At 40.0% G+C, this 15252-nt stretch overlaps 1 protein-coding gene across 7 annotated transcripts in view; it reads left to right on the top strand.

The window, feature by feature from the left end:
- Nucleotides 1-15252, top strand: part of LOC144934588 (prolow-density lipoprotein receptor-related protein 1-like) — a 308957-nt gene that overhangs the window by 14664 nt on the left and 279041 nt on the right. For all 7 annotated transcript variants that reach the window (XM_078860553.1, XM_078860550.1, XM_078860552.1 and 4 more), the window contains exon 2: nucleotides 1543-1701. In XM_078860553.1, coding sequence (XP_078716679.1) covers nucleotides 1543-1701 — 159 coding nt within the window. The remainder of the gene's footprint in view (nucleotides 1-1542; nucleotides 1702-15252) is intronic.

Here is a 15252-nt window from a genome sequence, read left to right as displayed (position 1 = left end):
TTTTTTCATGAATGCCTGAAGGAAATGCAACGCGTGATGGAAGAGGACTGACTTCAGTGTGGCACGGATACGTCAGAATTATAATTGTACGATTGCCTCCTGCAGCTGTCCCATTGTCTTGTCCATTAGATGATTCCGTACACTGTGACGCCTTACACAGCAAGGCTTTAGCACGGCTTTTCGTCCATTAGCTGCCAATGAATTCAGCTTTAAGGAGACGAGAAACTGAGCTTTTGGATGGCTGCGATGAACGTAAGTGATGGGGTTTCATTAGAAAGCAGCTTGTGTGCATTTAATGCTCAATGCATCATACATTTTGTACGTGGTTCTAGTTTGTGCTCATCGCATATGCATTGCATTGCAATAGAGCATGCATTTATACAACAGCATTGCCTTCCAATTAAGCGTACCACCATCTGCACATGATGTGAGATTTGAAAACCCATATCAGGGCAGTGACCCCATCTACAACGATAGCGATCAACGGCCACCACTAAACTGCAGTGGTCTCTCGATTTGACAAATGCATTCCAGTATAGAGGCTCTGCATCAAATGTATTTAGATCATTCAACAATATCTGTATAGCAATCAATCATATATTTGCAGGTCATTATATGCATTATTGATGCCGGTACTTTTTTCATAGTTTTCAATACACGCCCTTTGAATTCTGGGCAACATTCGCAACCTGATTTTTGTGTTTCTTACGTACGAGTTGTGCCGCTCCCACTGCTCGGAGGTAATTGGAGCAAAGCCCAACAAGCATCGGTGAAGATATCCGCATGGACGAGGAGCAAACTCTTTATATTGGCCTCGAATAAACCGATAACAGCTGCTTTCGGGGCAAAATTGAACAGGCGTTTTGGTAATCTTGTGTCAGGGCCTTGTGCATAAGTGAATTAAAATACAGTACAGTAGGAGGGCAGTTGTGTGTCGTCTTTCATCTCCTGTGAACCAAGCTGCCTCGGTTTGATTTGCAATCATGGCTAACATTGGTGGCACATTACATCAACGGTTTCTGGGCCTCTATTCAATTGAGACACACACACTTCAACTCAGCATGGTGAAGATTGGTTCAATAACCCCTGTAAATAAAAAACCTTTTTGAGAATCATCCAGCAGTGGATTGACCAAGGGCTATACATTTATTTAAGATTATTTAATTGGTGTTTGAATGTGTATGCCCTTTTAAAAGTGCATACATTTGAAAACTTGTATACTCGCTGGTATCAAACCGACTTTGAAGTAATTCAAATTGCTTAGAAAGAACGTTATTCGATATGAAGACAATGAATGGAAGAGCGAATAATGGGCATAGCTAAGCAGGTAAACACATCTCGAGAAACTACTCTATCTATAATTGTGTCACGGCTAAATCTTGGCCCATCTATTATAATTCTTTCGGTCTGGCAAGTGGATGGCAATAATGTATCATCAAACCGTCATTCAGCAGTGTAATGATGGTGGTAGTGTTGGTGCCGATGCCGATGATGTTGATGACGACGAATGCGGATGATTTTGTTTCGCCGTTTATGCTGCAGACGATGAGGAGGGTGATGAAGATGAAGAAGACAGGGAGGAGGAGGAGCAGGGCTGCCTGTGGAATCAGTTCCAGTGCGGTGGTGGAGCTTGTGTGCCACGCAGCTGGGTGTGCGACTGGGAAAGTGACTGCAGCGATGGCTCTGATGAGACCAGCTGCCGTGAGTCTGCACTGAACACCGCACCTGCACTCTATCATCAGCATCATCGGCAATGATGGATCCACTGCTGTCCCAAGGTCTACTGGCACGACTACCATCTCACATGGGTCCGACAATGTCACAATTCATCTCACTCCTGCACACGAGCCGATCTTTTTTGCTCTATCTCCAAGCTGAATATTCTCTCTCGTAGACTTTCTACTTTGGCTGCAATTCCATCAACAGTTTTTGTATATCCTTCTCGTGGTGTGCCCTGCCCAAGCCTTCTTTGATTTCCTAAGCAGTCAATATTATTTCTCGAATTTGTGTTTTGCTCCTTGATCCATGTGTTGCTCTGTATGCCCCTCATTGTTATTCTAAGCAAGTATCTCTCTATATTTTCTGACACTCGCTCCATTCATTTCAAAGTCATTGTTTGATTATTCTCTGCAATGTGTCATTGCTGCTCCCATCACCGTACTGATGTACAAAATTATCATAAGTCCAAGCACTCATTTTAAAAGGTAACAATAAATACACTTAATATGAATGCTAATCTATAGTTGTACCAAAAATGTGCAAATAATGTAAGTTTGAACAACTGTGCGTATTTAAGGCAGTGGTAAGCACATTTATATAAAGTAATTCCGCTACCCTTGATACGTCTCCCAGGGAAACTCATTATATTTGGATTTTTTTTGGTTCATTCGAAAAGTGCATGATCTCATCAGTGTTTTTTTTCCAAGGGCAAATGTGGCAATGTTTGAAAGTGTTGGTAGGCTGTTTTGTATATTTTGTTAAATATTGTGAAGCATAATGAGCACGGAATGGCTTAATAACACATAATGCTGTTTAGATTCCATAGCTATGGCCTACAGAATTGTACAACCATCAAGTTTACCAGGTACATGATCTAATCTATGACGCTTGAACTCAGATATGTATTGTGCAAGTATTAAGCCATAATTAGGGTTTGTCAGAAAATTTCAACATGGCTTTTTTAACTTTTCAAATTACAGCCCTGAATTAGAAAAACACATCTAACTTCATACGGATTTCCAGTTCAAATGGTGAACGATATCAAAATGCACAATTTTACCTTTGTGAAAAGTAAAACAAATCTTCTGTTGAGGGTTTGTCTTCCGCAGCCAATAGTTTTACACAAGTTTTAGCAACGTTGACACAAATAGGAATAGACATTTAAAAGTTAAACCTTAAAAACAGTAGATCATTCATAAACATAATGTCTATACACTTTGATTCTTTCGGTAAAGTCACGTAGATAGAAAATTAATAGATCACGACGTTTCGATCCCAACACAAGCAACCGTCATCAGGTGAGACAAACACAGCAGGTGAACTGCTGATGCAGGAGTCACGAAAGCTTCAAATCAAGATTGAACATTAATGTCACTTAAAAAATAAATCAGGTCAAATTCGGGTAAACCAATAAGTACACCCAAGAGCGAACTGCAGCAACTTGTAAACATATTATCGCTCAGCAAGATGAAAGCCTTCAAATGGTGGATTAAAAAATTATTCTACACTCTTGGAAATGTCTTGTTATGCATTATTTGGAGCATGCTTGTTATGTCTTAAAACCTGAATACAAATATCATGGTGGTGAGATGTTAACTACCTCACCTGGCATACAGTAGGCCATGGGTTCGATCCCGACCTTGTTGTCTGTATATTTGGAGTTTGCATGTTCTCACAGTGGTCACGTGGATTTTTCTCCGGGTCCTCCGGTTTTCCCCTCAACATTTAGAAACATGCGCTTAGAGTTTTTGGCTGCTATAAATTTCAACGTGATAAGCCACTTCGTTGAGCTATCATTTGTGGGCAGGCCCCTTCTGACAAAGAGCTGTATAGCACAGTGGGCCTTACCTGGCCAAATGAATAGTTAGTTTCGTATCATGATATCAGTTTCTGAGAAATGTGTACTTTCAGTTTTATTGGATAGTTTCTGTTATTTTTTTGCTGCACTTACATTTTCAGTTATACTGTTCTCACATTTACAATAATGTATGCTCCATCGTAAAGCTAAAGGCTTCTCTCCTGCTTATGCTGGTTAACATAATGTTATGGTAACTCATGTGCAGGCATGGGAAAGTATATTAAAAAAAAAACTCTCTTATCTGCATACATACTGTATTTCTGCTGCTGATCAAAATTCGTGAGCAAATAGACATTAGGATCAATCAAACTTTATACCAGCATGCTAAACTAGCCAGGCAATTAAAATTTCTGGCAATGCAGGAGCTCTTCAAAGATGTTTCTGTTTACTGAAAGTACACACTGTATTGCTGTAAACGATTTACTTGTAGATGTTGTATTCATTTTGTTCCTACAGTTGAAGGCATTGGGCCGTTTGAAACTGTCAATTTTAGAGTTTGTGTAAACACAATCAGGTGTAGTAGGTTAGCCTTGTGGTGTTCCAGCTCTGACTAAAATTTTTATTTTACCAGGTAAGGCCCAATAATCTAAGTAGCTCTTTTTCAGCAACGACCTGGCCACAATCGGTAGTTCAACGAAGTGGCTTATCATGTGGAAATTTATAGCAGTAGCCAAATACTCTAAACGCATGTTTCTAAATGTTGAGGGAAACACTGGAGGACCTGGAGAAGAATCGACGCGAACACGGCTGCAGTTCTATCGGCAAGAATGTGATCAAGCTGACCTCATTATGTACAGAGTTTGGTGTAACGAATGCATGACATAAAAAGGGAATTTTGCTTTAAAATTGTATGTATGTATATATTATCCATTCTGATAAGAAGCATTACTTTTGTTGTCATCTATTTATCATATTTATCATTTACTTCTACTTCTAAAAGTGCTTCATAGCACCAACACTTTCCATTTTTTTCATATGAAAGATGTATCCCTTTACCTTGAAGTGCCTCCCGAATGGAGGGCAGTTTTCGGAGGCGTGATAAAGGCTTCTATTGACGACCAGTGTATTTCAGTTGGCTTACAATGCACTGCGCTTCTGCCAGACAGTATTGGCATTGCTTGCGCCTTTATTCAGTGCGACACAATGAAGCAGCTGGTAATATATAGGGAAATGCAAGGTTCTATTTTTCACACGTAGCCTCCATTGGGAAAGCTTGCCTGCCACATAAGATGGACTTTACGCAATGAGTAATGACCCCAGATATGAATGGAAATTTTAATTCTGGACTCATTAATGTTTTTGCAGCCGCAAAGTGGTATTACTTTCGAATAGTAAATGTGGAATATTGAGGTTCTAGTGCTTTATTTATAGTGGCGGTATATAATTGGCTTATTTACATATCAGCTGTCTCATATGTGTGAGCATTTGCATGTGCTAATTAGCATAGAAATGCAACTAACAAGGTAATGGGCAAGGGGGTAGTTAGTCAATCTCGGTACAAGCAGGCTGTAGAGTGCTCTCCTTTGGCTTTCTTGACATCTTTAAAGGGATCTACTGCCACATTAATGTGAACACGGTTACTGTGACCAGGGTGGTTGCTATGCATATGGAATGCTCAGCATTATGCAACAATTGGCTATTTTACAAAATCCTTTGGGTCACATAACATGTTGAAACTGCCTGTCGCATTTGACGAGCTCAGCTAATAATGATTTAAGTGAAGATTTAATAGATGCTCAAGGTAAGATTGATTTAGATGTTCACATTCGTTCATCTTTCCTGATTAGTCATCATGGCTTCGTCCTTGAAAATAGCCTCTTCCTTTTATTCAGAGGCATAACGTTAGGTAAAAAAATAAGACAGCTTTTTAAAGCATTATATTTTATATTATTTTGAATCATTTCCAAGTTGTCTAATGTTTTAATTCCCCCTTGTTTTTTTTACATAATTGTATTTAATGGCCACTGCATGTTTTTTTCCCACTGTATATTTTCTAAGTTGTAATTGTTAGAAATAAAGATGAAAACATTGGAATGTCACAATTACTGATCGAATGCAGAGTGTGTATTTAGTAACAGGACTTGCATAACTTGAAGCAAAATAATAAAAGGGGAATATTTATTTATTTATCTCAACCACTGCTGTTTGGTTATTAAATGTTTCTCATTATTTTTTTTTCACTTGCGTGTTGGCAGCCAAGTCACCTTTGATAATCCTCTAAAGTATGCAATTTTCCCCATTACTTGGTGCCAATCTTATGAATTGTTTTTTTTTTTAAATAGGCACAACATTCCTAACCGAGGACATTAGTGTTTCCCTCAAGACGTCTACTCATCTACTCCCCTCAACAATTGCGGTTTTGTTCATTTGTTTTTTGTAAACATTTCTAATTACATCCCAAATTTACGAATTGGAAAGCTCCTGATGATTTTAAAAGGGGGCATGAAGGCACATTTGGGATGTCTGTTTTTATTTAATACTGAACCAACTGTTGGAAATGTATGGCGGATAGAGAAAAACGTGGTTTTATAATATGAACAAATGCCATCAATAATTGCAATCACTGGTGTTTATAATTCACGTGTTTACCCATCTACGAGCATTGCTGGACATTGGCTCAGAGATTCCTTCATGAAACAACAAATTTGAAGGTGTTTTTGTTTCTCGATCTGAGTTTCCATTTAAGTTGCTCTTATCAAAATTAACATGAGGAATTCTGGGTGGTTCAGGCGAGAAATATTTTTTGAAAACATTGAGCCCAGCACCATTGAGAACCTGGGATTGAATCTGGGCAGCCACACGTGATGACACCACCGGGTTCTCAAGTGAGTCAGTTGATGGTCACAGTCGAGTGATTATGATGGCACAAAAAAGGCCACGATGAACAAAACGACACCCATATCCTTATTCACGGTTCAGCTCGGGCTTGGCTCTGCCATGACTCCTCTTCAGTTCCGTGTTTTTTTCTGTTTACTTCAATCCTTGTGAATGGTTTTGATTCTTTTTTTAAACATATATTTTGGATATATCCCTTAGTTTGTGAGAACTTGGACGACCGTATCAGTTTCCATTGAGTCAATCACCTTGTCGTAGTCCATAACATCCACATGTAATTAACGACAAAGATGAGGCGGGTAACAATGTGTGAATAACTTTATTTACAAAGGGACTATAATTTGCAAAGGAAGAGCTATCAACACAGCCTTTATAGTACAGCATCGCATATCTGACTCACAGGAGCTGAGGTCAAATGCGAATATGTGAACATCTTTAGAAAATGACAGTTACGCCCCATGTGCAAATACTGCACTTGGTGTGGTGGTCAGATGTGTGACATTGTACTGCGGTCGGTAATTGAATGTGCAATAGCGTCAATACTTAACGATATTAAACCATTAATCCTATCATATGTACACATAATCGATTCCTGTATTTCAACTGCTAAAGCCTATAACCAATAAAACTCTCTCCGTCTCCCTATCTCTAAGTCTGATTTACAATATTAATTACAGACACTACGGCCGTGTTCAATATGGCGTTTGACGGTGCACGCTCTCCACTCGCCCCATGCCCGTTCTGTCCAACACTGGGTCGTCTTTTGCTGCAGGGATTCCCCCAACCCGTACTCGTTCCTGGACTTAAACACAGCCAACGCATCGACTATGCAACTCTTCACTGTGCCCCTTCCCACCTTACTAACCTCCTGAACACCTGCCTCTAAAATGTGCTACCATTATCTCTCGTATGAGAACGCCCCTAGCTGCCATTCTCTTTCATGGACACTTTTAGTTACCATCGACTTTCGTTTAGAGACACCCTGAATGACCATTATTATTTAGACGCAATTTTGCTACCAACGTTTTTTACATCCAAAGCACAAAGCTGGAACGTTTCCACAACTATTCAAAATATATTCTTAGGTTCTTTCGGTAAAGTCATGTAGATATAGAAAATAAGAATCTTAATCGTCGTCATCATGACGACCGCTTGTGTTGCGATCGAAACGTCATGGTTTTTTTAATATTTTTATTTTTTTCTCTATCTACGTGACTTTATCGAAAGAACCAAAGAATATGAATCCCTGCAGTCACGAAAGCTTTAAATCAAAATTTTACATATATTTTCATGAATGCTATATGTATTTTACAAAGTTCGTTCCCATCTGTCTATTAACGTCATTTCATTGCTACTCTCAGTTGCGCTGCTTCCAGCGCAGCTCATATATTACACTGGTCAACACACTTTTTCTGGCATAAGGTATTCCAACGGTCTTAATGTAATTTTGGGGTGCTGATTCCAAATCTGGCATCAGTTTTTGTCTATCACATCAGGTTTTTGAGATATCAAATATTGCATTTTCAATAAAAACTGCAGAAGAAAAAGATTAAATAAATGTGGATATCTACATAAAATTATATTATAAACACACTATCCTAAAACTACAGCACCATATTTTAACACTAAAGCAGTCACTGACTCGTAATAACTTGCAATCATAAGTGACAAAGTTAATTTCGGGTAAAATCAATGAAAATGGGGTATGCCGCTAGCATAATAATGAGATGTGATAGAGCAAATCTGAGATCAGATTTGGAATCAGCACCCTGAAATTAGTCTAAAACAGCTGCAAAAGTCCAGGCCAGAAAAAAATGGTTTTTTTGTTGACCAGCGTTATTAGAGCTTTTATCCAATCAGATTTTCCACCTGTGCTGTCTCCGCCTCTCCGGGTAAAAAAATCTACCCTGAGGCCTTCAGAATGTCGAGGGAATCAGCTCTGCTGTTGAAGCAAAGGCGGACGATGTTGTTGTTTGTCATATTATTTAACCAATCCGATTCAGAGTTTGCCATGTTGAGCGTATTCTTTGACATGCCAGAGCCTTCTAGCTGGCCTAGCCGCCTACGTTAGCATGTTTCGTGTGGCGTGATCGGAGGGCCAATTAGCTAACTGAAGTAAAACTAGCTAGCACGTAACATAGCATCATCTAAGATTTAATTAAAATTTCTTTCGTGACGTTTAGATTTTTAGATGTAGTGCTTTAGATGTTTTTCCGTGGGGAAGCCTGTTGAATCCTGATTGTGTTATTTGTGTTTTACGCCATTTTTGCTTGCTTGGTGGTCGTATGAGTAAATGTGACTTGTTGTGAGTGTGTTCTTGTTTCTTTGGTAATGACATTGATTTGGGCTATGCGATGTCTATTTGTGATGCAGCATCCTGTCATACTGCGTAATAGTGGTACATCCTTGATGGTTTCAGTCACCATAACTTTGCAATTAATGTATTGTAACTCTCATATGTGTTTAAGCCTCCGTGTTAAATCTCTTAATTCCACTCGATAAAGGTTACTGTGAATGTGGGGTGTTTTATGTCGAATGACAATAGCCTATAGCAGAGGTGGGACAAAGTCATTGTTATGCAAGTCCAAGTCGAGTCGCAAGTCATCAAATTCATGACTCGAGTCTGACTCGAGTCCAAGTCACATGACTCGAGTCCACATCTCATAGGTGGGACAAAGTCATTGTTATGCAAGTCCAAGTCGAGCCGCAAATCATCAAATTCATGACTCGAGTCTGACTCGAGTCCAAGTCACATGACTCGAGTCCACACCTCTGGCCTGTAGCCCACGTGTCAGGGTGAGGTTATTCGAATGCGGTTTAATTGCGGGAAGATAGCACTAAAGGCCTCGGTGTAAAATACACGGCCCGCCACTGGCTTAGTAGGATACAATTATATTATCTAGGTGTCATTGGGTGCTCAAATACAAAACGTGCAAAAGAGAATGTTCTGTCATAGAAAAAAAAATAGTATTATATACCATTTATTATCTGGAAAAAGTTTGCTCTTGCGAGAAGAACAACCTCTCCTGGCATGCTTGTAGTGGATTATGCCCAAATGATAACTACCCTATAGAAAATATCATGGAAGTGTTTAAGCATGTGCAAGGTTTTTTTTATTTGTGTGCAAAATTTAGCGACTGTCTAATAGGAAGCAGAATGCTCAAAACGTAAAGTGATACATTCTTATTGACCATTAAAATCGCAAAGAACAGTACACGCCTAATTAAAAGAGTACGTGCATCTAACATAAAATTCACTGGGTCACAAGTTTAATATGCATGTAATGCCTTCAGCATAAAGTCTACACTTCCTAAAGAATTATTAATATGACCATTGAGTCCTAATGTGCATGTTCAGGAGCGCAGCATCCATGCAAGGGACCCATTGGATGGTACATAAAGCAGTGCTCGCTGTAATGTTCTTAACTCTGGGTTTTATATGTGGTCCTGCAAATTCGGCACTCAGGCTAGATATTAATATCGTGGGGTAGATATGTACTATGGACCTGGAACATTTCTCAAGTCATAGTTCTATGCAAAAAAGAAAATAGACTTCACACATAGTGAGCCTGTTGAATTCGTTTTTTTCAACATGGCAAATTATAAGGATATGAAAACTTAATTGCACGTGATCCAGTCAACTCTTACGGAATGTGAACAAACCTAATCAGCCATCTATCCACTGCTGAATGCAGACCACCCCAAGTTTTTGCCATCCGTTACAATTTTACGTTTCCTAAATCCATCTTGGTCCTGTACAAGAGGCAATCTGATTCCATCATCTTGTTTGTGACATTGTGCTCAGGGGTGATCTATCCTTTGACTGCCACTCCATCAATGGCCTTGACCATTGGCCAGTTTTTTTTTTCAAGTGATGTCCAGCCTAAGTTATTTCCTTAACTGTCATTATCCTACCATTTAATTTGTGTTTGTTTTCTGAGCCAACTTCAAATTTTAGGGTCGACAGCGATGATGCTTTTTTACGGTCCGCAGGCTCATTTCTCACCGATTGTTTGACCTGATCGGGGTAGTGCGGTAGCGTGTAAGGAATCTCCAATTGCTTAATTAATAAGCCCGGAAGCATGGAGATGGCACGCGCATGCGTGCAAGTGTCGGAGATATAAACCACGGCTTACAAAGCGATGTGCACGCATCGTGTTTCTACTGCCTCAGGTGCATTGCATGTGGAGTCTCTGTCCGCTAATGAGGGCACGGATGGTGCAACAAATTTGGCAGTTAAATGTCGTGGCCCATTTTGGTGACACTGGTGCACGGGTGGGACCCTTGATTCTGAAGGGACCTGTCGCAGCGAAGAAGCACAACCAGGACAATTGCAGGATCCTCATCCCCAGGTGGAGAATCCTGGGGTTGCAGGAACCTCAATGGAATCGGGTCTGTGACTCGTATCACCTGCGATCAGCACGGTGCGAAAAAAGTTCAACATACAAACGTAGCTCTGGTGATGTGTGAGAGATCCTCTAAATGGCCTGTCAAGGACCACACTAGGGTCCGCCAGGCCCCCACGTGTCAACACCAGTGAGATGCCTACCGCCGGAGCGTGGAATAACACCCACATGTGGGCACTGCAACATGAGGGAGGCACAGCCCATGATGGCAGAGAGACGTCTGCAGTGGGCGGAGGCTGTCAAGAGGGCTAGGGATAGGAGGACATCCCTTACGCGTTGACATGAGGTGCACACCGTCCACGCTGAACCGTCCAGCCCAGAGTACTCTGGTCAGGATGACTGGGACCCATTTGAGAAGACCTCAGAAGCTGCGAGGGCTCAGGCGGAGGCAGAACTCCAGAAGGCCCTGGAGAGAACTCTCTTGCGAGAGATTGGCAGATTGACCCCGAACCTGGGAGATACAATTTTGAGCCTCCTCCTTCTTGGACAGTGTCCAAGCAGCTGGGAGTTCAGAAAGGGGTCCCAGCATCAGAGGAGACCATGGGGCCATCAGATACTCCTCTCAAAAGAAAACAAGCTTTGAGGAGAAATGGTCTTGGGGGGGAATTTCCATTAAAATAAATAAATCATCCCTGTACGAGACACTTCCAATGGTTGATGGTGGCCCACAATCTCACTCCGGAGGCAGATAAACTAACAATTTCCAGGGCAAACGGGAGTGGCCAACAAACCCATTCATGGCCATTTCAAAGAGGAAAGACTGAGCGAGAATGTCGGTCCGTTTTGTGCCGAAGGTGTTCTCGGACTCTCTTGTCAAACCAGGAAATTGTTCTGCCATTTTTCTGTCCGCCTCCCTTCTGCGCTTACCAGCGGAGGTCTAGGCTGCACAGGTTGGATCCCGTAAGGGCACCGACTTTTATTTGTGCAGATCCGAGGTCCGGAGGAGGGCAGAACAGCTCTTTGCCTTGCACGGTCAGCAGAGAGGGAGGCCCTATAACCAGAAGGGACAGACGTTCACACGGAGGTGTGAACCTTATTTCACTGCAGAAATGGTGGCAGTGTCGTGTGGGCCAGTCGGGCAGGAATCCCTCTGAACGATATCTGTAGGGTGGCAGTTTGGAATTATCCTCACACTTTTACCACCTACTACCGTCTGGACAAGTTCTTGTCCGAGGAAAGCAGTTTTGGGAGAGCGCTGTCTGTCAGGCTGTGGTTGCCCCGATAATACCCAGTTGAGTTGGTGAGGGAGAATAGCAATTTTTCCCTCTGCCGACGAGGCACTAATACTGGTCCTAATGTCTGTGGTCTGGCCATGCCGGTGAGCACTGTTCATAAGCTATACTTTAGTACTAGAGTTAAATATGGATTTCATAGGTTGTCACCTACACACTCCACGTCCCACCCACCATCCCCTCAAAAATGGCTTTTTCTCGAAAATTAAATAAAATGAGTGGGGAGGTGGGGGATATGTACAGTGCTACGTATGTACAGTACCAAAATCTAATTTTCATTTTCTGGCCATGAAGGCTTTCATAAGCAATGCTACGCAAGTGCGCATTAAAATGGATGAAAGAGAGTTCGCACCATTGTACCTGTTGTTGCAATTTTTTTTGTGTTAGTCAGGCAGAATAAAAGAATACCGTACATGTAATTAGCAATATGATTTAGAAAATGTACGTGAACAAAAATACGTGAAGGTACATTATAATTTGGTCAGTGCTACGTAACAATATTATTTGTAAATTAAGGGTGATTTTCAGAAGCAGAGATTTTAGATTTTCAGATTTCAAGGACAATTTCGAATCTTTGTTGAATTTTCGGACGATGTATATTATGCCTTCATGCTTATTGTCTCTATGCTAGCAATAGCGACGCTACCCGATGCCACGTGAAGCCACTTCTGATAGTAAAGTCACGTAGAATGGAAATAAAAAAGTAAAAAAATAAAACGTTCTGATAATTTTTTTATTGTTTTATTTTTATTATTGTATTATTTCCATTCTACGTGACTTTACCGAAAGAACCAAGAAGATGAATCCATGCAGTCACGAAAGCTTTAAATAGAAAAATTCCACTTCTGATAGATAAACTATAGAAATTCATAATATTTGTGACGTACGACATTTCACATCAAGCTAGATTTTCTTATTTTTCGGATTCATTTGGAAAAATGGAACACATCCCTATTATACATCTCAAGTTGCCTTTCTGCTCGTACATTTTGGATTACTTTTGTTGAGGTTGTTATTGTAATTTCTCGCACTCTCGGATTCACATTGGATAATGGATAATGTGCTCTAATTCCCTAAGTAAACCTCCTACATCTGCAGCTCCAGATTAAAAAGGATGTGGGTGGGTGTGATGCATTTAAGCACATAAATGGGTTTTCCAATAGTGTTTTTTTTTTACAGATGCACCTCGTGTCTGTCTAAATTTATTTGTACGTATTTCTGCCTGTCTATCCAACTCTGTCCGTCCGTCTTTCGTCTGTTGAATTCCATCCGTAGTTTTTTTTACGTGCACGTGTGTTGCTGATGTTTGCGTACATCACTCAAGTTGCTTTGGGAAATGTCTAAGTCTAAATTGATATCCGAGTCAAGTCTCACGTGTGACCCTTTGCTTAACAGAAACAAGTGACACATCTGTATGCATTTATTTGTACGAGCATAAATCCTTTATGCAGGGGAAATGAGATTGATTGGGGATGGCTTGGTAATAATGAGATTCTATAAACAGAACAATCTATGCAATCAGTGGAATGATGAAGAGCAATAAAATTACTCTAATGGCAATTTTATTGTCCATGTTTTCAATCTGCATATGTGGTTGTGATATGTATTAAAGCTGATGAATTATGATAAGCTTTGATGTGCCAAATTAACAAATAAACTGTTACCAAAAGGAATTTGCATTTAAATAATATTTGTGTATGCAAAACGTTGCAAATTATTTAATATGCTATGAAATATAATGGTAGACCCCTACGGTAGTGGTGACTGTTCGACTTTTTTTAAGATGGTAAATAAGTAATACATTTAATTGTTATAAACATTAGATAAACAAGAAAATCGTGTGGATTTATGTTAGAGCCATGTATTATCTTGTGTCTTTGGTTGGAATACGGTACTTTGCACTGAGTGGTTGTGATGCCGATGTTCTGTATCCCAAGGTTCTTTGTTTGCACGGTATACGATCGACAAAACACAGCCGGGGAGTCAAATGTGCAAGCCACATCTGGAAAGCCGAAAAGGACGGACGTCGTCATTTAGCAGCCACTATTAATCATCGTGTTTAGGTCGTGGGAGGATTTTTTTTTGCTATTTACAGCTTCCTAATGGCACCATTATTATCAGGAGAATATTTAATCATACACTCAAGGAAGCATATAATAGGTTTAGAAAGTGCGTCATGCAGATAATTCCGTGGTGTCTATGGAACTGCATTTGCTCACGTTGGCTACAAATATGAAAAAGGGATTGTATGGGAAGTTAGATTCAATGTACATTTGTTTATAGGTAATCATATGGCAAATATGAGTTTTTTTTATACTTGTTACAATTTTTTTTTATAATTATCTAATTGAGGAGAGCATCTAGCAGTGGATAGGCTGCTGATGATAGATGCTTTTTACAAGAAGAAATGTGTTTTTTTTGTGTGTTTTGGATTGTAATAGATGATATCACACTTGGATTCATCAACTTTTAAAGCCTCTACATACAAATTGGCATGGGCCTAGATTAAAAGACAAAGTCAAACCAAATATTTTACCCAAAATTTTGGGGGATCCAAAAATGTTGCTTTTTGATTTTCTTTCTCGGTGTAAGAATAGAATTGACACTTTTTTTTCTTCCTCCAAATTTCAGCTTTCCATCTCTTCTCGCCCATCTTACGCACTCCGCAGATGTGAATAACGTACAAGTACATTCATTCGAATCTATGTTTGAAATATGATGACAAATCCAGTTTAAATAAAGATTTGGTGATGAAAAGAGTTTGTCTTCCAAATTCTCCAATACTTCCCTTGAAAAAATAAATAAATAAATGCTACAATGTAATGAGAAGGAATATATTGAGAAGTATGCTTTTGGCATCTGGGCACCCATAAGGGAAAGGGAGATCACGTCGTGTTTTTGTTTGGTACTTAATCTTGGCTCTTTTCATCAGGAGCACAGCTTGTTGGGACAATTTACCATCTCCTCAAGGATTTTTATTATTGCTTTGTTTTGTTCACACGTGATTCATTAATAAGAGTTAGCATGAAACTAATGGCCGTGATAGGCTGCATCCAGAACACAAACTGCAATTGAAGTTAAATTGCTATGAGAAATTAAACCGTGTGTTTATTGCATGGAGATGGCTCCAAAGTCACCTCTGTTTTTATCTCCCACCAGAAAATGTAGCAGAGCTTTTGGTTAATTGCCTCTTCTAAAACTGA

The sequence above is a fragment of the Lampetra fluviatilis genome, chromosome 10 (assembly GCF_964198595.1).
Source record: "Lampetra fluviatilis chromosome 10, kcLamFluv1.1, whole genome shotgun sequence".
Taxonomy (NCBI): Eukaryota; Metazoa; Chordata; class Hyperoartia; order Petromyzontiformes; family Petromyzontidae; genus Lampetra; species Lampetra fluviatilis.
This window is presented reverse-complemented; position numbering and strand designations above follow the sequence as displayed.